Source organism: Argiope bruennichi, chromosome 2 (genome assembly GCF_947563725.1).
Source record: "Argiope bruennichi chromosome 2, qqArgBrue1.1, whole genome shotgun sequence".
Taxonomy (NCBI): domain Eukaryota; kingdom Metazoa; phylum Arthropoda; class Arachnida; order Araneae; family Araneidae; genus Argiope; species Argiope bruennichi.
Window position 1 is genome coordinate 24135178 of NC_079152.1, and position 27967 is coordinate 24163144.

Genomic DNA, 27967 nt, shown 5'->3' on the forward strand with positions numbered 1-27967 from the left:
GTCTGAGTTATCCGAGTTCTAAAACTATGTATAAATTTCATTCATCTAGCATTTCTATAGTTATCGTGTTCACTTGCATTCAGATATACAAATAAACAGATTTCCTTCCTTTGGCTTAATTTTCGTGGTATAAGATGATTTTGCTTAGAATCGTCTCGAATAAAAGCAACGTCACAATTGTACGCGTCTACACACAATAGGTTACTGAACGAATCATCTGTAGGATTAAGGCCATGAATATGACCTATCAAAGTAGAAGATTTGTCTTACATTTTTTTATAATTGTTATTTAACAGTTGCATCAGGTAGATTCTCAATAAATATTCAAGGCATTGCGTTTGATTGTCAGCCTAAGCTTATTAATTAATGATTAATTGTCACTATGCGTGACCCAATTGATGCGCAAGGGATTATCTCTTTAAAATTCATATTATTCATTACTTGAGAATAAGAAATTAGCTCCAGCTACAGATATTCCTGCGGCAATTTGTTGACAATACACCTATCTGTCTCTAAATTGTTTATCCAGGACTTGCAGACTGAAAGTTGTTTTGACAGTCTGATGTGCGAAGTCCTTCTGGCAAACGCTTATTGCATTTGTTCAAATGAACAAATATGCAATGAGTAGGTCAAGTTAAGGCCAAACAGGTGGCGAGTAGGTCAAAATATTTTAGATGATGTTTAATTTTTAACAACCTGAGATCAGGTTCGTTGAATGTTGTTATTGATAATCACCGTGCTTGTTTACTGTTATTCGCTTAGAATTGTATTTTTCATCAAATGGATTTATTTATGGCGCATTTTAAAGATAACGTAGGTCAATAGATGTTTTCACTTTGACTCATTTTTCTGTCTTTGAATATAAGAGATTTTGGCGCAGTGTCACATTTGACGTTTTTCTAGCGACTGCCTTCCGTCTTCCTTAGTTGTTAAGCTATTAGATTGAAAGTGGGAAATGCAAACATTAAAAAATTTCGAAAGGAGTTAATGTCGATGCAAAATACAAAAAGGTTGAAATTCAATCTGTGCATCTATAAAACGTTCATTGAAACAAAGAAAGTAGGATGACTCTATAAGATAATGATAAAAGTACAAGAAATTATCAGTCCAAAGTCTGTAGTTCATTTCTGTGTTTTTAATTTATTAATTAAAGTTGAAATTAATCTAAAAACTAATTGAGATTTATATGCTTTAATTAAATTATCAAATTGCATGTAATGCAAATTCATTGTGAATTATGGTATTATATAGCGTATAAAAGGCCTTCTGAAAGTTTTAGGACATAAAATGAAGACCATAAAAAGGGCTCATGTTACTAAATGGTTCGTTAAGATTTCTAAAACGAAGCTAAACTAAATACTGAAAGTCTATAACTGAGGCGATACCAAATAATATCATCAGATTGATATTGCCTAGTGTTTCACTTTTTTTTTTTTTTTTTTTTTCTATTTCATTTAACACTAAAACTACCGGACTAGTGAAAATGGTTGGTCGATTTCTTGTCTATATCTATGTCGATCTTTGATAGTTCTAATATTAAGAACTATCAAAGGTAGACATAGTTCATGACTCCTGTCGATAAGTGCATATATATTCTTTCCCCGACATTTTATTGTCACATTAATTTTTTTTATTTATTGTCTTCTACACAAAGTGAGAGAAAGAACGTTGAAAAATTTAATCCCGAACTTTTGATGAAACTACACGCTTTAGACCTTCCTGGATCTGGAGAATATATTTTAGGAATTGTACGTATCTGAAATTTCTCTAACTCCAACACAAATTAATTTGTTTTGCGATTTTAATCTATAGGTTTTTTTTTTTTTTTTTTTTTTTTGTTAAATGTTGAAAAAAATCTGTCTGCAGGAAGTTTTTCCATCGATTAGTTCTCTATTTTTTATCTAAAAAAACGCGATTAGCTAGATATATAAACATGGTTTAATCACAAAAATGTAGAGCTGTCTTAAATATTGAATAAAATCCTTATAAATGTTGATTTACTTTTCACGGATGACTGCGAAAAACATTAAGTTAGAATGATCGGTTCTTTATCTTCTCTGCAATATTATCAAATATCAAATATCGTATTAATCAAATATCGTATCAAAGGAAATATACGTATATTTCCTTTGTATCAAATATCGTATTAAAGGAAATACAAGTCTAATCGCGAAGGGCCGCGATGGCCCGGTCATAAAGTCTCAGTCAGATGGTTCCAGGTTCGTGACCCGATTCCACCGAAGAGCCGTCTATAAGCGGGGCTGGTGCACGTTAAATCCATTGGAGCCAAATGAGCTCCTGCTGGTAACTGGTGTGGTGCGGAAATTTGGGAAAGGGGTTCCAGCTCAGTTGTCGTCCTCGTCATCTAGCCACGGTTCAATATTATGAGGTTTGACACAAAATAAACTAAACTCCTAAAACGGGACGTTAATATAACTAAACTAAGTAACTCTGATCGCTAAACATCGAAGCTAAGCTCAAAGCGCTCTGTATGAACTACGAAGATGTATTGATGTTATACGTATACGCATAGATGCCGGGTAAAAAACACTTGTGATTTTCTTGTTTTTGATCATTTTTGATTAAATAATAACTTGATATTATAAAAAATAGAAAATTATCCTTTTAGTGAAAGAATATTCCCATTTATATGTTTCGTGAATTATTTTATTGAATTTTCCTTTATTCTGGAACTGTACACTTTCAATTACATTCTGCAGACAAAAGAAATTTTTATGTTACATTTTCTGTGTTATAGCATTTCATCAATTTCGAGCTGGAAATTATATTACCGTTGAAAGTCTTATTTCTTAAATTTCTTTTAAATTCGATGAAATGTGAAATGTGAAACTGAAATTCTATCCTTTTCAATTATTTTAGAAAAAGCATTCTTTTAGTTTTTCCTTTCAGGGTTTGGATATAACGCTACCACTTTTAATATAAATTGAATATATTTTTACTTTAAAACTGCATTCCATTTAGTTTAATATAAGGCCATTTTTGTAAAAAAATTTTATTTTTAAGGCTTTTACTTAACTTCGCCAGTTTCAATTTTGTAAGGATTTAATTTAATTACTTATTAATATTATTATTTTTTACTTTCTGGTTTAACGGTGTTTTTAAATTAAACACCATTATTGGTTATAGCTCACAATGAAATATTTTAATAATTTTTGATCTCTTGATTATTACTTACAATATTAATTTAACTAAAAATTCCTTGAGCAGAAGTAGCCACATCTAGAAAATTATTTGAGAAATATCGATTTTTAGATTCTCTAATATTTGTAATCATGAATTATGAAATTAAAAATTAAAATGTAGAAAATAATAAAAATAAAAAAATATATAAAAAGCTATTTAATTAATATTGTAAAAAGTAGATAGCAACAGTTTTTATATAAAAAAAATATTACCAAGAAATTTATTGCAATGTAATCATAATAAAGAAATTTTTATATATTTATTGAAAGTAAAAACATATAATAAAAGGGATAAAAAGTACTCTTTATTTTTCGTATTACTCTCCGAATCCCACGCTTTTACAATTTTGTTTTCATTGCCAAAAGCAATTAAAGTGAGAAAAAAAGAATATAAGAATTAAAAGAAAAATTGTTTTTAGAATAGGACCAAGAATACAGTCTATTTTATTAAAGCATCGCATATATAAATTGCATATAAATTAGAAATATATTTTCTTAGAAGCCTTGAGTATTAAGAGAGATAATTTTTTCATGTTGAAATTTTTTATGGTGTTGAGATATTTATGCAAACTTTCTGAAAGTTGGTCAATTTGGTATGCGGTTTGCGTACAGTATTGTAGTACCAGCCTGTCTTCTTTCGATTTTCAGATAAGGCTTAGTTTGTTTCTCGGACATTTGTTAAGATGCAATTATTATTATAAGAAATAAAGATTAAAAACTAGAAAATACTAATTATAAAACTCTTTAAAATTACTTTTATAAGTATGTTAAAATGGGAAAATAATTTTTTTTAAATTAAGAAATCTGGAGGACAAAATGAAAATTGTAAAATCGCGACACGTTGAAAAAGATTGGAGGATATTAAACCACAAACACACACAAACAAAAAAACTGAAGAAAACTTTTTCTAAACATACAATAAATAAAACTTAGGCAACGTTATAATTGTGATTACTATTCCAATGTCCACATTTCTGCCTGCACTTATTGCGTTTTTTGCACCTATAAAAAATATGTATTCCTCTTTTTTATACACTAATATAAAAAAAAAACTTTGTTTTTTTTATGATTATTATTTAAAAATTTTAATATTACCAAAAATGCCAAATGCCACGATATCATTTCTACTACTATTACATAAATAAACATCTGATTAGATGAAATTAATCATCCCTTAAATACGCCTCAAGTTTACTGTAAAAGCTAATAATCAAACTAACAACAAATCAGCAAGCCCGCCAAACTCCCAACAAGTGGCGAGAACATCCTGTTTGCTGGGGTTGGGATACAACCGTGTCGGTGTGAGGATCGTCACCTCGGGAGAGGAATGACGAGCCATCTCGCCCCCCCCCCTTTCCGATCATCGATTCATCATCATTACCTGAGGTTCCGCACTGGTTTCTTGATCCGCCCTGTTCTGGCCACCGGCCGGTGCTGCTTTGCTTCACGATTCAACTAGCGGTCCTTTCGAGAGATTCATTTGATTCGCGTTTGAAGAGGCAATCATTTGTGTTCCAACCAGTTATAGAGCTCTACCCTCTCATGTTTTCACGATATAGTCTCATAAATTTAATAAAAAAAGGTTGAATGTGCATTTCGGACATCTTCCATTTATGTAAAGAATTCCAATATTTGATGCCGATGTATTATTATTATGATGATAGTGTCAATACTGTATGCTAAAATGTTATTTATCTAGTTTTTTTGAGTTTTTGAATCGTTATGTTTATTTACATAAGAATAGATAGACCGATAAACGTTCGCGGATTTGTTCCACACTTTGGTATATATCTATAATTTATGTAATAAAATCATATTCCAAATTTCAGTCTTCTAGGTCATAGCGTTTTGGGATATCATATTCATAAGTAGATGAATTTTGTCCCAAAAATTCATCGAAATCTATAAATTTGCTTTAGTATATTAAATTTCACTTAATTAATTCAAAATCAGACATATAGCCTTTTTGCTAATGTATTTTCATCCCAAACAGCAGGAGTGGTCTCCCGAAAACATTCTCGCATACTCTCTAATAAAGGTGTCATCCTGTAGACCGCCTTGGATGACATTAGCGTACCATAGTTAGCAAATATTATCCTTTGGCTTGAATTTATCGTTATAACTATGGATGACATTAGCGTACAATAGTTAGCAAATATTATCCTTTGGCTTGAATTTATCGTTATAACTATGGATGACATTAGCGTACAATAGTTAGCAAATATTATCCTTTGGCTTGAATTTATCGTTATAGCTATGGATGACATTAGCGTACAATAGTTAGCAAATATTATCCTTTGGCTTGAATTTATCGTTATAACTAAATCTATCTGTTCTTGGCGAATTATTTGGGGATTAATCCTTGGGATTTGATTAAAAATATCGGGAAATCGAATTTAAGTTTTAATCGCATTTTTCCCAAACGATTTAAACAGATAGTTGACACAAAATTACTCTTGTGATCACAAAATCAGATACCAATTTTGATATATTTAAGCCATTGCATTTTTGAATTAAGGCATTTATTATTTATTTATTATTGTATCTGAAAGTACAGACCGACTGACGATCAACCTCTTGTTGTATTTGGCTCAAAATTTGATAGGTGTCTATGTTATAGATGTTAAATATGTGTACGGAATATTCTATGTTTTGTAGTAACCGAGTTAACCCTTTCTAGGGCCGTGAGAAGTATGCTTCCCATCAAATTTATCAATATTTGTATGAAATTATGTAGGTTGGCATAAGTTCTGACACATTTTTTAGAAAGACAGAAACTTAGATGCTTCAGTTCTTTATCTCACACAAAATGATGTGTCTTGATTTGTTACTGAATTATTAATTAACCAAATTAATTGATTAATCAAATTAAATTTATCTTATAAGCTAAATGAATCCCTTTTCTTATTCTAATTTCAAGCCTAAAAATATTTTAATATAATACGACTGGAAAAAAATGGCCCTTTAAAGAGTTATTTTATTTGTAGTTGAGTTAACAATCGAACAGACAGATTTCCTCTGCACAAATTTTGCTCAAAATTTGATAGAAATTAACAAATTTGGTGTGAAGACCGGATACCAAATTTCAGCCGTCTAGTGCAAAGCGTTTTTGAGTTGTCTTTTTCACAGACAGACGGATATTTTCCAAAAATGTTTTTTTCTAACTCAGAGAGGTCTAAAAACATGAAAATTAGTCAAAATCTCAAATTCGAATTTTTTTTGACGATTATAATACTTTCTCAATACTACGCATACGAGAAAGTAATAAGTAACAGCAAATAGTAATTTTGATTTAAAAATCTCATACCAAATTTCAATCATGCAAATTTTTCTTATTTTTAACTATAATTTGAGACGCGAATCAATATTTCGAAGAAGAATTTTTTGACGATCACAATATTTTCTCTTTTGAAAAGAAAAAATAACCTTAAAATATAAAATAACTTGTCCTAAATAATTTATTGCATTAGAAATCGAGTAATATAAATGTACAAAAAATAGAAACGGCTAAAACATGGACATAAAATAGCATTAACTTTAGATTAAGTCTTACACTTTTTCCACATAATGTATCACTCAGCTTCAGACTTATAGGATGTCATTTAGTGGGATTGTAGTTTCGAAAAAGTTGCTGCTGCTACAATCTATGAGAAAACATGCATCATAGATGTGAGATGGTGACGAGATTTTGTTTTGTTAGCGATTGCCCTAATGTAAACGGGGTCTAAGCATGACGTAACAGTGCATCATTATTTTTCAATTGCCTTCGTTATGGAACTTTCCAGAATAGAAAACGGAAGTGTACAGATGTCCCAGTGCCAGACATTAGGGGCTCCATGGAGACAAAATATGTTTCTTGTACTTTTTGTAAAACTGGAATTTCCTGAGCACGAGGTATAAACTCATGTAATCATGAAGAAGTATTTTAGTCGGCCCTCAGAATCGCATGATTAATTAGTTTAACTAGCAAGAGCGACAGGCTTCATTGATTGATTCCATTTTAACGTGTTAATGTTTCTAAGCTAGAACACCCTCTATAAAAAATCGATTAAAAGGTCTCCAGAGCAGATCAGTGCTCAAAATTGGCATGAAGTTATTTCTTGGTTAATAAGGTGCTCATTAAGAAAGCATTTGTAATATTTTCTTTAAAGTTGTTGCTTAATTTTTTATTTAACTAAAAATGAATCGTATCGTTGACATTTTTCCCTCAATAATTTCGAAGCATATAGTTGTACGAAAACCATTTTGATTTCACTTAATTACTTAAAACATTTGCTTCGCTTAATCACGTTTCCGAAAAGCTTTTCAACGTTGCCAATTTTTTTTATATTTATTTATTTATTTTATATTAATACATTTCTTTTTTTCAAAATAAAAATGTATTGCATCCGCCGTTGCATTTATAGCATTCATTCGGTTTTGAAATGCTCAATATTCTGTTAAATAGGCTACTTTTAAAAGTATCAAATTTAGTTTGCATTTATATCATTCATTCGGTTTTGAAATGCTCAATATTCTGTTAAATAGGCTACTTTTAAAAGTATCAAATTTAGTTTGCATTTATAGCATTCATTCGGTTTTGAAATGCTCAATATTCTGTTAAATAGGCTACTTTTAAAAGTATCAAATTTAGTTTGCATTTATATCATTCATTCGGTTTTGAAATGCTCAATATTCTGTTAAATAGGCTACTTTTAAAAGTATCAAATTTAGTTTGCATTTATAGCATTCATTCGGTTTTGAAATGCTCAATATTCTGTTAAATATGCTACTTTTAAAAGTATCAAATTTAGTTTGCATTTATAGCATTCATTCGGTTTTGAAATGCTCAATATTCTGTTAAATAGGCTACTTTTAAAAGTATCAAATTTAGTTTGCATTTATATCATTCATCCGGTTTTGAAATGCTCAATATTCTGTTAAATAGGCTACTTTTAAAAGTATCAAATTTAGTTTGCATTTATAGCATTCATTCGGTTTTGAAATGCTCAATATTCTGTTAAATAGGCTATTTTTAAAAGTATCGAATTTAGTTTGCATTTATAGCATTCATTCGGTTTTGAAATGCTCAATATTCTGTTAAATAGGCTATTTTTAAAAGTATCAAATTTAGTTTGCATTTATATCATTCATTCGGTTTTGAAATGCTCAATATTCTGTTAAATAGGCTACTTTTAAAAGTATCAAATTTAGTTTCAGAAGTGAATAAATTCTCAATTGAAAGATATTTAATCTATATATTTTTTGCTTGCATACATTTATTGTAAATACTAGCCGCCTTTGGCGACCAGCCGGTTCGACAATCTTAATGTTCGTTAAAATTTTAATAATTAAATATTTTATGCAATTCCAACTTTAATAAATTCTTCAGCAAAATATTTTAAAACTTCAAATTTTGATAGTCATATAATTCACTCATAATATTATAAAGGCCTTCAGTCATAACGTGATATGTATCTCTCTAATTTTCTGTTACCCCTCGTAGAGTTTATGCTTTAAAGTGTAAATGATTAACCTGCAATTAATATAATAATATTTTTTTACTGAAACAAAGCATTTTTTTAATAATATGATTACTGATAATAGAGTCCCTGAGAGTTTAAACTTTATGGGCACTAAAGAATATCTTTCTTAATTTATGTAATATCTCAAGAATTTGTCAACAAAATTTTCTCAGATTCATCATGAACAGATCGATTCATGAACAATGTTTCATTTTAAATGCATTAAACACTAAAAAAATAAAATGAATCGTTTAAAATAATCGGTCTAAAACAGGTTTAAAAAAACTATTTAAAAAACGATGTACTTAAAACTATAAGCATATACAAAAAAATATATAACTAACATAAATACAATTTACTTACAAAAGCATGCAACTAACCTAAAAATAATTTAAATTATCCGTTGAAAGTGGTTGTCATGACAACAATCAGAACAATGCGCATGCGTGAATTTTCTTCGCCAGTTAGGTAACGCAAATGCGTGAATTTTTCTACGCCAGTTGGGGTAACGCTATGCAGATTTTACATTTTAAATTTCCTTTATTCTGTGTTATTTTAATTCAAAAGTACTTCAGAATGAATCTGAAACATGGATTAATGAACAATGTTTAATTTTAAATGCATCAAACATTAAGAAAATAAACAGAATCGTTTAAAATAATCCGCCGAAAAATATTAACCCTAGCCTCATTACTGTTGAGAAAAAAAACAAAAAAACTGAAGCCTTACTCATTTGGCGGTGGGGAAAATGGAAGATTTTTTTTGGCGGAAAAGTTGGCGGTGGGGAAAATGGAAGATTTTTTTGGCGGGAAAGTTAGTTTTTGATTAATAATTAAAATTCTAATTAAAAATTAAAAAAAAGTGACCCCAGGTGCACATTCCCGACCTCTAAGGTATACATGTACCAAATTTGATAGCTGTATGTCAAACGGCCTTGCCTGTAGAGCGCCAACACACACACATTGAGCTTTATTATAAGTATATAGATAATGAAATTAGTATAATTTTATTAATTTATAAATATTATTTATGGGCAATGGCGAACTAAAATTCCAAAAAGTGTGGACTTGAAAAATAAATAATGCATTTTCTATGATAATGCTTACATTTATGTTATAACTTTAAATAAACATTTTTTGTATATATAGAAATTTATTTATTTCGTGCGTCTCGGAAACGGCTCTAACGGTTTTGATCAAATTTTATATTTATACTAGCCGCCTTTGGCGACCAGCTGGTTCGCCAATCTTAATGCACGTTAAAATTTTAATAATTAAATATTTTATGGATCTCCCATTTTAATTGCTTCTTCATTAAAATATTTTAAAACTTCAAATTTTGATAGTCATATAATTCACTCAAATTATTATAAAGGCCTTCAGCCATAACGTAATATGTATCTCTCTCATTTTCTGTTAGCTCCCGTAGAATTTATGCTTTATATTAAAGTGGAAATGATTAAACTGCAATAAATATAATAATATTTTTTTTACTGAAACAAAGCATTTTTTTTAAAAATATGAGTACTGAAAACAGAGTCGCTGAGTATTTAAACCTTATGGCCACTAAAGAATATTTTTCTTAATTTATATAATATCTCAAGAAGTTTTCAAAAAAATTTTCTCAGATTCATCATAAACAGATCGTTTAATTAACAATGTTTAGTTTCAAATGCATCAAACACTAAAAAAATAAACAGAATCGTTTGAAATAATCTGTCGGAAACATATTAAACCATCAAAACCAAATCCGCATGCGTTGAAAATATTTGTCAACAATAAGAAAACAATGCGCATGCGTGAATTTTCAACGCCAATTATGCTAAAGCAAATGCGCGAATTTTTTCCTCCAGTTTGGGTAACGCTATGCAGATTAGAAATTTTTAATTTCCTTTATTTTGTTTTATTTTAATTCAAAAGTACTTCAGAATGAATCTGAAAGATCGATTCATTAACAATGTTTAATTTTAAATGCATCAAACATTAAGAAAATAAATAGAATCGTTTCAAATAATCAGCCGAAAAATATTAAGCCTAGCTTCATGACTGTTGGGAAAAAAAACCTGAAGCCGTACTCATTTGGCGATGGGAAAAATGAAACGATTTTTTTGGCGGGAAAGTTAGTTTTTAATTAATAATTAAAATTCTAATTAAAAATTCAAAAAAAGGGCTATCCTATCTTTTAAGTTAGATCAAACTGCACACGGTGTGCAAATTTGATTAAAATCGGTTAAGTAGTATAGGAGTCCATCGCGGACAAACAACGTGACACGTAATTTATATATATTAAGATCAGGTTTTGTTTTTTAAGTTAGGAATTCTGTATAAGAGTCTTTCTTGAAATATATAATATGATTTTATGTGTGTGTGGCAACTATTAGAGTCTTTTTCTATTTGCTCTCATGCTGACAATGCCATATAGCGTCATCTCGTAAATTTTTGTGGTACTTGCATTGCTACCATTGGATGATACTTGCATTGCTACCTACTGGTACCTCATAATTTTGGAAGATGGCGCTATATGACATTATACGATTAGGAATACATTCGGCTCTCATCCAATATGTTGTGTTAACCAATTAGAATAACATGTTAACCCTTTCTAAGGCGGTGGGAAGTATGCTTCCCACCAAATTTATCAATCTTTGTATGAAATTCTGTAGGTTGGCCTAAGTTCTGACAAATTTTTTTAGAAAGACAGAAACTTAGTTTCTTCAGTTTTTTTTTTATTGAACATTTATGAATCCCCCGTGCACCACAAAGTATCACACGGGGCTTACAGAAGTAAGTATGTAACACATTACAAAAAGAAAAATAAGAAAATTTAACAGTTATGAAGGATTACAGATGTCAACAATAAATTTACAGAAATTTTCAAAAGCACTTCTAGTGGAAATGAGTTGGTGAAACTCTGTAGGCCAATTTAAATTCATGTGCTTAAGAGCCAGTCTTGGGATCTGTCTTTCTTTGACAAACCTGGAACATAGAAGGAGCACATGTTCAACATTTTCCTCCCCACCAATATCACAAACGCAGGAAGATGACGGAAACAAATTAAATTTGTACAAGTAACTTTTAAAGTTACCATGACCTGTTAGAAATTGGGTTATTTTGTAATTAGTATAAAAATGATGGCATGACAGTCTCTTATTAATGGATGGAAAAAATTTCTTTGTTAAGCTCCCTTTATTTGAAAGGAGGTATTCTTGATTCCAAGACTCCACCATTTTCTCTCGTAATCTTCTTGTAAAAGGATTTAGGAATATTAACGTCAATGTCGATTTTGCGCTTAGTGGCAGCTTTTGCAAGCCAATCGGCCCTGCTCATTTCCATAAATGCCCGTGTGTCCACGAACAAATGCAAAAACTGTTGAGATATTTTTATCTTTCAGGCTTTTAATTTGCTTTTGGATTTCAACGATTATGTTTTTAGACGAAGAAATACACTTCAGAGAGTCCAAGGATGATAGAGAATCGGTACAAATAAGATAATCTGAAATTACACTATTTTGTTCAGCGATCCATTTGATGGCGAAGTTTACGCATAAGAGTTCAGCTACAAAAACTGTGCATTCATCACGAATTCTGAATTGAAAGTGCTTCTTCAGTTCTTTATATCACACAAAATGATGTGCCTTGGTTTGTCAATTAATAATTAACTATCTTAATTAATCAAATTAAATGTATCTAATAAGCTAAATGAATCCCTTTTCTTATTCTAATTTCAAGCCTAAAAATATTTTAACATAATATGACTAGAAAAAAATGGTCCTTTAAAGGGTTAAGCTCAGTTCATTCATGGTTTTTTTTTTATTTAAATGACTAGTTCATATGCGTGTAAGACTGAAAAATATGCATTTGCAATCAGTATGTGATTCATATCTAAATATTTTTTTCCGAACAAACACGATTTTACAATAAATGCCGAGCGAGGCCTAGTTTCTCTCGTACTAAACTAATATACCTACTAAGCTAAGCTCTTTAAATGTCAGTATAAGGAAACTTTTTCATTTTTGATGCAATTTTTAAAAATCTAGTCGCAAAGAAAACGAGAAAAAAATTATGATTTAGCAGTAGAAAAAAAAAACCCAAAGTTTATAAATAATATTTTTTATTTATTTATTTATTTTTCAAAAGTATCTAACGCCTGAAGAGATGAAAAACTTTCTTGACACATTTCTGTGAGGTTTTTAATTTTAACGGTATCATTTTGCAGTCATAACAATATGGGTTCAAGGCAGTTGGGAAGACAAAAAATTCTATTGCTCTTTTTACCATTTTCTTCCTCCTTCCTATGATAAAAAAAAATTCTACAACAAAAAAACGAGAAACAAATTTGAATTCATTTCTCAAGTTAGGAGATTTTTTTAAAGTCCAATGCATCTGCTCTGAAGTGGAATTATTTACAGAATCTGATAGGGAAAGATGCATGATCTATAAATGTCATTCTCTGATTTTCCTGCTCGGGTTTCTGCGTTGGAATGTTTTATTGCTCTATCAGAGGAGTAGGTCTGAGAATATTTTGGAATGATAGTAAACAGATTTGTTGTGAAGTGAATTGAGGAAGAAAAAGACACACGTTTTTCTTTCATAATTTTGAATGAGTTTTTTTTTTTTTTTTTTTTACGTCAGAATTGTAAATTCAAGTTCTAATTTTTTTGACAATTATAATAATTTTTTTTTATATTTCGTTTACAAAAATTAATAAAAACGAGGAATTATGTTCAATTAAAATGGAACAGATTCCCAGGTAATTCTTATACCAGTGCATGGAACATGTCTCCCGAATTCAGTGTATAAAGACAGTGAGTAATCATAATTCATTTTTGTCCCGCATTATTACTAATGGCATTGACAAGGAGATAAGATGCAATGGGAGATTTCCGGCTGGACAATTGTCTTTGACCATGCGGTGAGAATAGCTGCAGGCAGAAAGCATTATTAGACTTTATGTTTAATTTTTATAACTTAACTTTTATATCTTTTTCGCTTTTAAATTTTTATAGCTTTGATGCCAAATAGATAAATGTGTAATAAATTTTATGAATAATAAAATATTTACATTGTAGTGTGTGTTTGCATGGAATTATTAAAATCACCGTTAAATAAATTAGATTATGATCAATTATTTACTATAATATAATCAAGTAAATAATTCATTTAACCGATAACATTTCATCTGAAAGATTTTGCAAAATATTTTTTTATTGTTATATCTTTTGAATTTTATTAAATTCTTTTAATTTATCATAATAATTAAATATATTTATTTATAAATCGTCATCTAAATTTATGGTTAATTTCAGCGGAATCTTTTTACTTTATTCATTTTTTTCCCATGATGTATATAGGAAAAATAATTAAACGCATATTTTCAGAAAGTTGAGCTAAAATAAAATTTAAGGATTCATTAACCACAAATTAATCATGAATATGCAGATTAAGTTAAACATGTGTTAAGAAGTGAAATTTTAACTAACCGGTTTTTAAAAAATGAAACCTCTATTGAGAACCCCCTAGAATCAACTTACTGGATGAGTTCTAGTTTTTGACTCTTTATACCCGCTCAAACCTCTATCATTCTTAATGCTATCTGCTTAGTATTTGGATAAAAGTTCAATAGATCTGATTACTTTACTTGAAATGATTTCACATTTAATGCAGGGTGATTTTAAAATAATGGGGTACGCTTCCAGGATTGCAAATTTTGACTGTGAATTAAGTGAAAGATGAAGAAACCAGATTAAGTGTACAATATAGGCATAATGAAATACAAATTCCCCATAATTTCAAAACGTACGCATCATGATAAAAACAAAAGGACAAGAAGGGCGCATATTATTATAATATATAATATACAGGGTGGTTATAATTAAACTTCCCCTATAAACAGCAGCCTACAACGCAAACGGGTGAACGGATTGCAACGAAATTCGGTATATAGACTTTATACGATAGATACGATTCCACCTGATATGTTTGTATAAAAATGTAACAGCAGTTAACATTGAGATCTGATGAATGAAACAAGAGTTAACAACTATCTTTAAATTAGAATAATTTTTTACATCTGAACATTAATTTAATTTAAGAATATCGCTTGAAAATTTATTCAGCCATTTAAAATTATACCAAATTTGAAAATAGGGTTTTAAATGACATATAAGAGCATGTTTAGTGTAGTTATATTAACATCTCGTTTTAAAGCAACACTAAGACTCTTTTGGGACGGACCTCGTAATTCTGAACCGCTATCAGAAAATGAGGATAACATCTGAACTGGTAACTCCACAACCAAACTTCCACACCACACCAGCTGGAGGACGTTTGGCCCCGACGGATTTAACGTACATCAGGCTAGCTTACACGACAGTTCTTCGATGAAATTGGGTCTTGAACCTGAAATCCTCCGGTTCTGAAGCCAAGATCTTACCGTCAGGCCACCGCGGCCTAATCTGCAGTTAGAATACTTAAGTGATAAGAGCATGATATACCGATATATGATCTACCGTAAATGATAAGCAAAATTTTAAACAAGTAATATCAAGTCCTTTACTTAACGAATCAAAACGTTTTTCTCTGAATAGAAAATAAGAATTAATCTCTTCGAGAATATTACATATTTAATATTCTCACAATTTCAATTCAAAAGATGAAAAAAAAAAAAAAAAAAAAACTATTTTGAGCTGTTTGAGAAATTAACTTCTAACTGAGGATTGTGAAAGAGGAAAATTTCACAATTGTATATCGATGAGAAGTCTTGTTATTTCTAGGTAAACGACGGCACAAAATGTCCTTTTTATTGCGAAGGCTTCAAGAGTATATGCGAGGCATTGGGATATTGACATCTCCCAAAGTTTTATTAATTAAGTTATGTTAACTTCCCTTCTAAAGTAACACTAGGTCTATTTTGAGATGGTCCTCGTAATTTTGAACGGCGGTTAGATGACGAGAAAGACACCTGAGCTGGTACCCCCTCTCCAAGTTCCACACCACACCAGCGGGAGGACGTTTGGACACGACGGATTTAATGTGCACCAGGCCCGCTTACACGACAGTTCTTCGGTGGAATCAGGTCTGGAACCGGAAATTCCGGAGCCGAAGCCGAGACTTTACCACCAAGCTACCGCGGCCCAATATTTCCCAAAGATAATACTGAGGAAGAGTGGAAGAGCACAAAATAATGCTCAAAGTAAAATTCCGAAATTTTCTCTTTTTTCTTTCTCTCAAATAGGATGGATCATTCTATAAGCAAATTTATATAAAATGTATTTAGATTTTCAGTAAAAAATTATATTTATATTTTTAAAAGTAATTCTAATACCTTTCCGAGCAAACGAGGGTTCTGGTGTAATATAGACTTGTGAGACCTTGAAAAGAATTTCCGGTAACAAAATAATTTATTGCAAATTTTACTATTTATTACATTGCACAAACTGATATATCAAAGACTTGTGGATCCAAGAAAATGATAAATTGTCTTATCAAATTAAATTGACCTTTCACTCAGAAATCAAAAATAATTATTTTTAGAAATTTATATAATGTGAATTATATAAATTTCTAATTAATTCGAATAAAATTAAAATATGCGAATAAAATTACAATAATTCATTTTTTACTAGCTTTTTTTCTTGGTAATATTTTTCATTTTTTACAAGCTGATTTCTTGATATTATCATCATAATTTCAAGGTTTAAAAAAAACACATTCAGATTCAATAAATAAAATAAGTAAAGCAGTAAAACATTCTTGACTAGTTTTGAATTTCAAGTGAATTTTTTATTATTTTCAGTTTCGAGAAAGATTATTCTAGAAATGCGATGGTTATTAGCAAGTTTAATACAGTTTTGAAAGCAGTAACAAAATTTATATGCAGCTCAAATAATTTTTTGAATTTAATATTTTTATATTGCAATTTTAAAATATAAAACATAACAAATTTTTATTTCATTAAATAAATCACTGCAATTATTATCGTCTTGCTTTTAAGTCGTTATAACATTAAAGAATACCATCTTCAGTCAATTTGTGATTATTATTCAATTATATCAAAGATTACCACATGAAATCTCGTGTTTGTGATATATTTCAAATTTTTCTGTAAAGAAATAATATGGATATTACTAGGATATATTGAATTCTGAAATATTTTTTAACAAATGAAACCATCTGCCATTGATCATTTCATTCAAAACAATTTCTTTCTTCTCTTTCTCTTTCCTTCCCATTTAATTCTTTTATTTTTAAATTTAAGTAACAGTTTCAACATTTCAACAATTTCCTTTGTAGTTACTAAAGAAGATATATCATATTCATCATATTTTTCAAAAAAAATATCTGTTCGAAGCTTTTTTTATCAGTGTGAATTCATTCCATTTTCAGAATAAGTGATAAATTATAACTTCTTATATTAGAATTGTATTTCTGTTTCAGTCATAAATTGTTAAAATGCTTCCTCTCAACAAAATTCGTTTAAAACACTGATTCTGAGAACATGATGAACATTTTATTATTTTCTCGAAATCATGGATCTGTCATTCTCAAAAAATAATATCAAATTTGTAAAAAAATTGTTCCACCTTTTTTCTCTAGAAATACTTTGAATTTCTATGAAGAATTTTCTATCAAAAATATTTAATCATTTGCCATAAAGACTTAAAATTCCTTTGAATGAGTCATATTTTTTAGATAACGCAATATTCCGTGTTAAAATGTTTTCTTAATACAACACTTAAATACAAATGTTAAGCTCTGCTTCTCATTTCGTATTATATAACCAAATATATAATACACAACTTGGAACTATAAGTTATCCTTATCAAGTTATATGTATACCTTACCAAGTATATTATGCCGAAATACCTTCATAGAATACAGAGTTATACTATAGTATAATTTATACGATTTGATAGTTATACTGACGTATTACTTGGTATAATCCGTAAAGATGAACTGTTTAAAAAACGTTAGTTACTGTGTTACCGAAACTTGAGTGGTTCGAAAATTATTTCGAATTAATTAAAAATTCATATATTATATAAATATAGGTAAATAAGAAAAATAATGCTAGCATATCAGCCACATTTTTTCATAATCTTGATGTATTATATAAACAATGATACTTTGAGAGTATGATAAAAATCGGTGCGACACATACATTACTGCTGGCTAAAAAGTTCACAATATTATCCTAAACACATTTAATAGTAATTGATCAGAATTTGATTTTAGAAAAAAAAAAAAAAAAAACGATAATGGAAGATTTAAGCTTGATACGAAAGTTTCATGAAACTCGTTCTATAAATATTACTGTATTATTCATCTGTGAATCGGCCACTTTCAGCATTCTATGTGCTATTGTTAGAATCAATGGAAATAATCAGTTATTATTAATACTAACCGGTTATTATTAAAAATTACCAAATAAGCCGGTTAAAGTGAACAACTTATGAGCATATATCGCATGAACCGGTTATTATTATTAATAACCAATAAAGTTTGGTCAATGTCAGTTTTTTCCCCTTTTTTTATGCGTTGGCAACAGCTAGACAATACCAGTTGATTGTTTATTTTACAAGTTAGGCTCCTGGTTCTTTTGTTGCGAGTTTTTGTCGTTTATATTATTGTCTTTCATAAATTAGGATAGTTATTTGAACACATTTTACTACGACACAGTGGATGACGATTTGGAAGTACTGAAGTCACGTTTTAACAACCATTTAGACATTCTCAAATAATAAATTTAAAAAAAAACAACATCAGAACAAGAGAAGAATATAATTCGTTTTTGAAAAAGTTAAGAAAAGCAAAGAAAAAGACTTAATGCTTTAAAATATCTTTTTCTTCCCTTCAACAGATATATATTGGGATTGCTCAGTGACTCCCCCCCCCAGAAAAAAAAGGAGACTAATTAATTATGAAATAAAAAAAAAAGAAATTAGAAAAAATTTCATAGTAAGTTTTGATAAACATATACAAAGAGTCACATTCAAGTTCCAATCTTATATAAAGTGTTTAATTACATTGACCAAACTTAATTGGGGATTGTTATTAATAATAATCGGTTAAAGTGAAAATAATTTGTGGTATTTCTCACCTTGACCAAAAGAAGCGATTATTGTTAATGACTGGTTAGTATTAATAACAACCGATTATTCACTTTGACCGCGACACTATCAACTTAACTTGTCGCTAATTGAATCCAAGGTCTGGCTTTCTAAAATTTCAAACACAAAGCAGAGAATTTTTTCTTGAGAAGAATAAGGAAATAACACCAGTCCAATAAATATTAAAAACCAAAAAGTACAGCGCACATTTTTTTCCCTCTAAAATCACTCTACTCAAGGAATTCTTTTAATCACGAATTTGGACCTCGAATAGAGTTGCTTATGAAATAAATTTAGAGTTTTTAATTTTTTTCATATTTTGAAATTTGAAGAAAGTCATTCTTATAAAAAGTGTTTCATTAAAATTGTCTCTCTTCTTTTGTCATATTTTGCTGCTTTTTTTGTTTTTTGTTTTTTTTCACTCTTAATATGTAGCTGAAAGCATCGTTCATTTAACATGTGTCTCTTTTGACAAACTATTCTTTTACAGTAATTGAAAGAATATTGTGAAAACGTGTCAACAGAAGATGACACTTATTATTTAATATGAGTTAATTCTTTTTCTTTATTAATTTTGTACACTTAGACATATTTAAGTCGATAAGAATTTTCAGAAAATAAAAAATGTCAAATGAAACAAAAGTTTAAAAAATTTCCCTTTCATTTTAAATTACGGGAATAAAAAATAAAAAAAAATTCATCGCATTCCAGCCTCAAATTAAAAAAATGAGATTTTCTGAAATATAAATTGGGACGCCCCATATATTTCAAAACGGAGAGAGGTTCTCAAGTTGATAGAATTCAATTTAGAGACATGGTTTCTTAACACATTGTTAGTTATAGTATGAACCTATTTAAGAAATTTATTCATACTCAAAGAAATTATATTATCCAACTGGAGTTATGTATTAAAATTAAATAACTATATTTAGTACAATTTAAAAACTGGGAAGAATTTTATAAATTTAATACTTGTATTAATATGATAATAAGTAGATATTTGTTAATTATTTCCTCTTTATTTACAATCTCATTACGAGAAATTATTGTTGAAAGAAATATTTCTTCAATTCCGCTGTTTTGTGAGGGCAAATGTATGACATGAGATTTTAATCGCAGAAAATAATGTAATAGTCTTCGAAAACGCGCGAATGCATAAAATTTGAAAAATATTACATAAAAGAATGGAAACTCGATTCAAGAATTCAATTTTTATAAACATAAAAATAGTACAATAAATAAAATACGAGTCCGAGAATAATAGTTAGAATTATTACTCATGTAGTTAGAATTATTACTTAAACTACAGAATTCGAGACATTTTATTCAAAAATAAGATGCACCCGAGAAGCACGAGTCTGAATATGAGATTTAAAGTAGTTTTCCTAATAGTATGAATAATACATTATACTAAGAAATTGGTTTGTCGCCTACAGCTAAGAATATCATTTGTTCACTGTAGGATTTTGTTAGATTTTAACAAACATAAAAGTATCAGCAAATTGCACTTCTTTTCTGTTACAAAAACTTTATCTGGTAGAACTATTTTCCACTTTTCATGAATGAACTTGAATCAGACGATTGAAGCATTTCACTTTATGAAGCAACACTTACTCACAAACAAAAAAAGAAAAACTCGCCAGGCTTGGCGCGTCGGAGGAACGACCTTTGTTCGGGCAACCCTGGACATTCCTTGCGAGAAAGAAAGGCGGTACTTGGCTCCTCGCTCAGGTGGAAGCCTAATCATTAAACTTCATTAGTCAACCCATATCACAGCGGGTTGCGTAAGCCGAGACTGGCCTCTGCCCCGACACCCCTCTCCCCGAATTTTTGTTGCCACAAGCAACTTGTCAAAAGCGTTTGCCTGAAAGAGTTTTTAACTTTTTATCGCGTTTGTTTTTCCGCCCAATTGCGGTGGGAAACGGAGAGAAATCTAGAATTTCGTTTTCGCAATCGTTTTACTGCGTGTTGTTTGCTTATTTAAAAGTTTTCAAGATGTCTATAATAAATAGAAAAATTTCGAATTTTATCAATATAGAACTGGCGATGAATATATTATTTAGAATGATTCAATCTTTTCCAATTTTTTTTCCGAGAACAAATTGGAACCTCCCCTTCAGTTTTGACTTTTCTTGATTTATATACTAACAAAATATATATTTCGTAGCTTTTCGAAATTTTTTTTTGTCGACCATTTGGAGTTAAAGTATGATAGTCACATACAGTATTGAAATTTGGTACAGACCCTTTGTGCCAAATTTCATTTATCTAAGCAGATTCAATTTTGAGTTATTACAAAAACATAGACATGAATGATTAGAACCGTTAGTCAGAATGTTCATCTGTTGACGAATTTGGTTCAAAATGTGATTATTCTGTAAAATTCAGTTTATAAACTACTTGCTAAATTTCATCTGTTTAATTCTTCAGGGTTTTGTTCTGTTGAACGCAAACGCGCGGGAAGTCGACATGGATTTCTTCCAAAATTGGATAGAAATCTATATTTTTGGTGTATATAGACTACAAACCAAATTTCATCCACCTAGTTCATTGTAATCTTAAATTGTGTTTCCTATGACTTCTTTGTTCTTTTATTGTCTGTACTCAATTTTTTTTCCCGCTGGTATAGCATGGATTTTGGAAAGAAGATAGATGTCTTCTCGCATTCGACATCAAATAATGGTTCTAATAATCCTCATTTAGTTATTACTTCTTAATACAATTGGGCTGTTGACATTGATGGAATGCGTCCAGGTATTTTTGAATTAACTAATGGAGAAAAAAATTTGTTCCTTTATGAAGCCTTTTGAGACATTGTTGTTATTATAAAGTGATCAAAAACTGTGTGCAGACCGGTCTAAAGCAGTTAAATATCATTTTTAAATAATACCCGAAATGTTGTGATTCGGAACATGAAATTGAGTTTTTTCATCAATGTAGATTCAACAAGCTTTAAATATTTTATTTATTTATTAATTTCTATGTTAAAGACTTACATTTTTCGAATTGCTTTAATTTTTATGCGTTTCCCATAGGCGTAAATTTTTTTTCTAGAACACCTGTAAGAGGTACAAATGTTTTTATTATTTATGTGTTCCTAAAACTTGTCCACTTAATTATTTTCTGACTTTCTTTGCTAATCGAATGGTCTGAAAATCCAATAAGAGCAATCTTTACGTACGGGGCACATAAAATATGCATCTATTAATAATAAAAGAAAATTATTGATAATTGTTTTAAAAAAAAGTTTTAAAACATTTTATTAATATTTTCATCTCTCAAAATTTCAATAATGAAAAGAAACATTAAATGGGAATGCTGATTTCTTAGATAAGAATGTCAAACTATTTTTATCTAATGAGCTTTTTGAAATGTTAAAATATTAATGTTACCATAAATTGCCTGAAGTCGCGTTTAATCTTCATATTGTATAATTTATATGGAATCTGCAAACTCATAATTAAGACGCTTGGTTCTAAAAATAAGTAAGGATCTTATTTGAATAGAATTTCAAACTTCACTCTTCATTTATGCTGAAAAAGTGTACTAAAACTTTTTACTTCACTTACTAATTTTAATGCTTAAAGTTTTTATTTAATTTGTAGGCTTGTTTTCTACAAAAACCTCTTATTTTATTAATTTAAACCTCTTAAAGGATTTAAGTCTCCTTTAAGTGCACTTGATAAAAATGCCACATTTTCTCTTTGATCAACTCAACTCATCCAGTGCAGTTGTCGTCTTATATTTGCTGACGTACGTTTTTTTTTAAGTGGAGGATATGGCAACAGAAAAAAAGAGTATCCATTTTTCGGTAGATCTCTCTTCAAAATGGAGCACGTCGTGTGAGCTGCAGCTGTTCAGAAGAGAGAAGAACAAAGTTCTTTGAGGAAACGGCGGCACAAGTGAAGTCAACTAAAATCGCAAAAGGGGATGAGAGGGAAACAGAATAATAATAATAAAAAAACAAAATCCAGTTGATATTTCGATGGGGTGGTCTGCAGATGTTGCCGCTGCTTCTTGCCAAATCCTTCGAAGAGACAGATTTCTTCAGGTTCGAAATGGGAATGTGAAACAACGGTCTTTTGTTTCCACAGAACTTCTCGAAAGGCAAGACAAATAGGCGGGGATTTTTATTTGCCCTTTCTACAAGGTGCAGTTTCAAATATCAGCTAAAGTCCCATTAGTGCAATTGTTTGTGTCTGCGAATTCGATTTTTGCATTTTGTGTGCTAAAACTTGACTAATGTGGTCATGTTCCTGTTGCAGTGTTGTTTAAAGGCACAAAATCCATTCAGCAAAAGGGTAACAAACTTTCCGATTAAACTATATTTAACGTTTTTGAGCATATTTGAATTTTAACCCTAATTTATAAAATGGAAATTTTAATTGCCCTTGTAAGAAAAAAATCAAAAGAAATACACGTTAAAAAATTAAGAGAAATTCACTAAGAAAAATAACTGAAAGCCATGAAAAGACTCGGGAGGATTAGGTTTTTTTTCCAAAATTGTGGAACATCCATTGACAATGATTATCAATAAAAAGTTCGATTAAAATATAACTTGCAGAAAAATAGCATGGGATGTTGTACAAGTATACATATTTATTGGTGAAATGGAATTGCCAATATGAAATTCATTTGTTTTGCCAATTTGGCTTGAATTTGCAATAAAACCGTGAAAAGCTGAAATAAGTAACATGACTAAGGATAAGGAAATATTTAAGTTAATGCTTGATATTAATTTAACTAAGACTATATAAAATTCAAGAAAATCACTTAAAGTTTTTAAAAGGCTTGCATAATTAGTCTTCTTCCAAATGCGAAAAAGTTCGATTAAAATATAACTTACAGAAAAGTAGCACTTGTCTGTATTACAAGTGCACATATTTATTGTTGAAATGAAATTATCAATATGAAATTAATTAATTTTGGCAGTTTGGCTTTAAATTTACAATAAAATTGCCTACCAGTTGAAATAAGTGGCATGATCAAAGATAAGAAAATGTTTAAATTAATGCTTGATATTAATTTAAAATTACTGTATTAGTGCGCTTTTTTTCCCCTAAACCTTTGTGGGTGTTGGTACTTAAAAGCATTTTTCCGCGCTAGCATTAAATCGAAACGAAGGATGGACGTTGAATTGGCCTCTTACAATTTACTTGAAATTGGTAATTTTTAGACCAGAGTTTGCTGAAGCGTAGAATTCACACAGCTGGCAAAAAGAACAGTACTGTTAGAGTCATCATTTCTCTGCTATCATTCTCCCATATTGCCACAAAAAATAAATAAAAGTAAAGGTAAAAAAATAAATATTTTAATGAAATCGTCTGGAGAAAGGCAAATAAACAAAAATTTGTTCTCGAATCGCGTGTTCTCATTAAATATACATTGAAACAAGAGTAATATGTCTTTAAATATGCAACTAACCGAAATTCAAAGTAGCTGTGCGTCTTTCCTCCTCACTGAATAAAATACATCTTCATGAAATGTCAGCTGTTTAACCTTCTGTTTTATCTTTAACAGTTCTTTTTGAATTGCTTGTCTTAGACGTATATACAAGGATAACCATGTAAGGAAGATTTGTTTCTTTTTTAACTAGAATTTTATAAATTCTTTCTGTTCGCTTGTGAATATATGAATTTGAAGACATCAATAAGAGGAAAAAATTTTTGCATGTCATTTTTACACAAAAATTGTAAACCAGTTTCAATTTTTGAAATTAATTCTTCGACGGGAAGATTTCAGAGATGATATTAAGTACAGACATTTCTTTCTTAAATTTAATTTTGCTACTGAAGTGTCAAATGTAAATATTACATTTATTTTTAAAATTGCATTTATTTACACGGGCATTATAATTCTACTATATTATATATATATATATATATATATATATATATATATATTATATAAATAAATAATGGTGTGTGTGTGTGTATTTTATCGGAGCTTTAATTTCTAATAACAAAGAGGAATGAGTATGTATTGGCACTCTACATATCGGAAGGATTTACTTACAACTACCAAATTTAGCACATACTTTTTAGCATTATTTGGTAATGCATACCTTGAATGGTGAAAATGTACACTTTGGAGATATTACATTTTAATTAATTAAAAATTAATTTGTTTGGCGTTTTTTTCGAAATACCTTCCGGAAGTATTGGGAAAAAAATGAATTTTACACGATTTCAAATTTTAAAACATTATTGAAACCAAAACATTATTAAATTGGTATCAATCGTAAAAATTTTCCTGAATTTTCGTTATTTTTCAAAAATATTTTTTCTCTTAATTTTCACCAAGAGATTGTATTGTTGTCCAGAAAAACAGTTTTCATTGTTTCATCTAATATTTAATCTCGTTTTTTTCCTCCATTACTACAGGTGAAGAAGAATTCTGTTTAATATCTTTGTAAATTTCTACAAAACGAATGAAAAAAAGTAAAATTGAAATACCGAAAGTTACAATACTGATGAACTGGGCTACGTTTTTAATAGTGTCATGATGTCATAGAACTGGTTCTCATTAGAATGATTCAAATACACAAAGAAAAGAACATGTGCTAAAACTATTAAAATAACACAGCTTTAATTTCTGATAATTTGATTAAATCATAGACATGAAGTTATATTTGAATGGGTTGGTTAAAATTAAATATATCATACATCTCCGGAGAACCTGTTAGTCGTCAAAATGATTAGTTGACGATAAACATTAAAACAATCGTAGAATAAAAGCGTAGCATAAAATTACCGGCCCCGAATTGATAATTGTTTGAATTTTAAGATAGCTTTAAAACATTTTTTTTTTAGTTTACTATTTACAGAGATTATATCGAAAACCGTCAAAAGGACCACCATCTGTAAATTAATAATTTTAATTTTTTTTTTTTTTTTTTTTTTTTTTTTTATGGAAGGAAGCAAGAAAATCCATAGAAAAACATTCGTATAAGGCGCTTAGACACGCTCATATATATTTTTGACAATATGTAAGAAAAGCGTCCTAAAGCGAGAGCTAAAATACACACAAAAATTCCCTACTTTTTTTTTTTCTATTTGCTAGCGAAAATCTCTTTTTATTGACATAGTCAATTAAAGCTGTATCTTTCATATTAAACGACTTGTAATAGCTATGTTAACTGCCTAAATGGGATAGAATACTTTCAAGAAAGTTCATTTAAAACCCTTGATGAACGCTTTCAATCTTTTTGATCTTCAAAAATATTTACGTTGTTTATTTTCTCCTTCTCTGGCTTTCATAGATTGCAAAAAAGTAAATAAACAAACAAATAAATAAAAATGCCATAAATAAATACTATTCTTAGTATCTGTTTCATTAATTTAATTCAGGATCACGTTTAAGAAATCGTACGTGCTCTTAATCATTGCATAAATACGTCATCGGAGATTAAAAATTTCAAATGGCAATCAAAAGTCTTTAGTAACTTTAAGAGAAAGTTTTTTGTGCAAGACGAATTTTCTGATTCTCTCGAATTAAGTAGATTTGGGAAATAACTCGCAATTTCTTTCGAGTACCGATGGTGTGTTGTTGTTTTCTGAAATTCAAAAGTTTTTCTGGTCGACAGGACATGGGAACACAATTCACAGTTTTAGAAACCTTGCCGTTTTATTATATTGCTATGTATTATGGTGTCTAATGAATCTAAACTTGTCATACTCAAATGCATTTTGACTTCTTTTCCTGCAGGCCATTGAGCGGCAGATGGAGCTGAAGTGTCGTTGCCACGGGGTGTCGGGATCTTGTGAGCTGAAGACTTGCTGGAACAAGCTGCCCTCTTTCGAACAAGTGGGTCGTTTCTTGAAGATGAAATACGACAACAGTATCCAAGTGTCGCCCAAGGCCAAGAGGCGTCTTAGGCGGAGAGGCAAGGTGAAGCGAAAGGTACCGGTACAGAAAGAGGACTTGGTACACATTCACCGGTCCCCCAACTTTTGCGTGGAAGACCCCAAGAGGGGAATTTTGGGTACCAGTGGTAGGAGGTGCAACAGAACTACTTCTGGACCTCAATCATGCAATCTGCTCTGCTGTGGACGAGGTTACAATACACAGGTAAGAGTGATTCGACAATTAAAAAAAATGCGCTTTTTAAAAAGTTTTTTTCTATGTTGTGGAGTTGAAATATTTCATAAGGTTATATGCTTTCTCGGAATAGTTTTTTTTTTCATTTTATTATGTTTTGAACTCTAACAAAGGATATAGTATAAATGGTAAATATCATGCTTAGTGCATAAGTAAATAATGTTTGGTTATTTTTACCTCTTGCTATCGAATGAAAATTCCGCAGATTTTGAGTTAGTTGAAGATCAAGTAGCATTCGTATAGAATCTGCTGTTTCCAATCCAATAAGCTGCTTTTTGAACTCGAATAGTTAGACTAATTTCACGTATAACTCAAATTGATGGATGGATGTGATAATTCTCTGGCGCAAGATCCTTTTCTAGGATATGCTGCACCGAAAACACAGTTCATTTGTCGAGTTTCCATTTCGTTCCTTAAGATCCAACGTAAAAAACTGGTAAAACAGTAGGTAAAAGTACTATAATAGTAAATTTAAATTTCATTAAAAATTCCAATTTTCTTTAAGAACGGAAATAAATTTTTATGGGGTCTTTCTCCTATAAGGAAAGAGAAGTTAAAATCAGAGGAGTTAAAAAAGTTAATACGCTCTCTATAAAAATCCGAACATTCAATTAAAATATGACGTGTAGTCAGTGGAACATTGCACGAACCGCACACAGGTGGAGATTCACCGAATAGTAAATTTCTGTGTGTGATACGTGAATGGCCAATACGCAATCTAGTTAAAATGACATCAAATTTTCTGTTGAAATTTGAAGTCCATGTCGTAATATACGGTTTCACTTCGTGGAGTTTGTTATTTACTTCTTGATTCCAGTCATTTTGCCAAGTCTTCAGCATCCACTTAAGTATTGTGCTCTTTATATCAGTGTAATGAAGAGGTTGAGGGCGATATGTAGTAGCAAATTTAGCTGCAGTATCTGCCTGTTCATTACCTGTTATGCCGACATGCGCTGGTATCCATGAAAATAAAATTGTAAAACCTCTCCTATGCAGATGGGATTGCAAACGCTTGATTTCCCATGTAAGACTGAGAATTCTTACCACCATTCA

The 27967-nt window shown here is 29.9% G+C and overlaps 1 protein-coding gene across 2 annotated transcripts in view; it reads left to right on the plus strand.

Annotated features, from left to right (window-relative positions):
• The window catches only part of LOC129961838 (protein Wnt-16-like), a 211982-nt gene that overhangs the window by 177151 nt on the left and 6864 nt on the right, over positions 1–27967 (plus strand). For both annotated transcript variants that reach the window (XM_056075419.1, XM_056075420.1), the window contains exon 4: positions 26522–26884. In XM_056075419.1, the coding sequence (XP_055931394.1) occupies positions 26522–26884 (363 nt within the window). The remainder of the gene's footprint in view (positions 1–26521; positions 26885–27967) is intronic.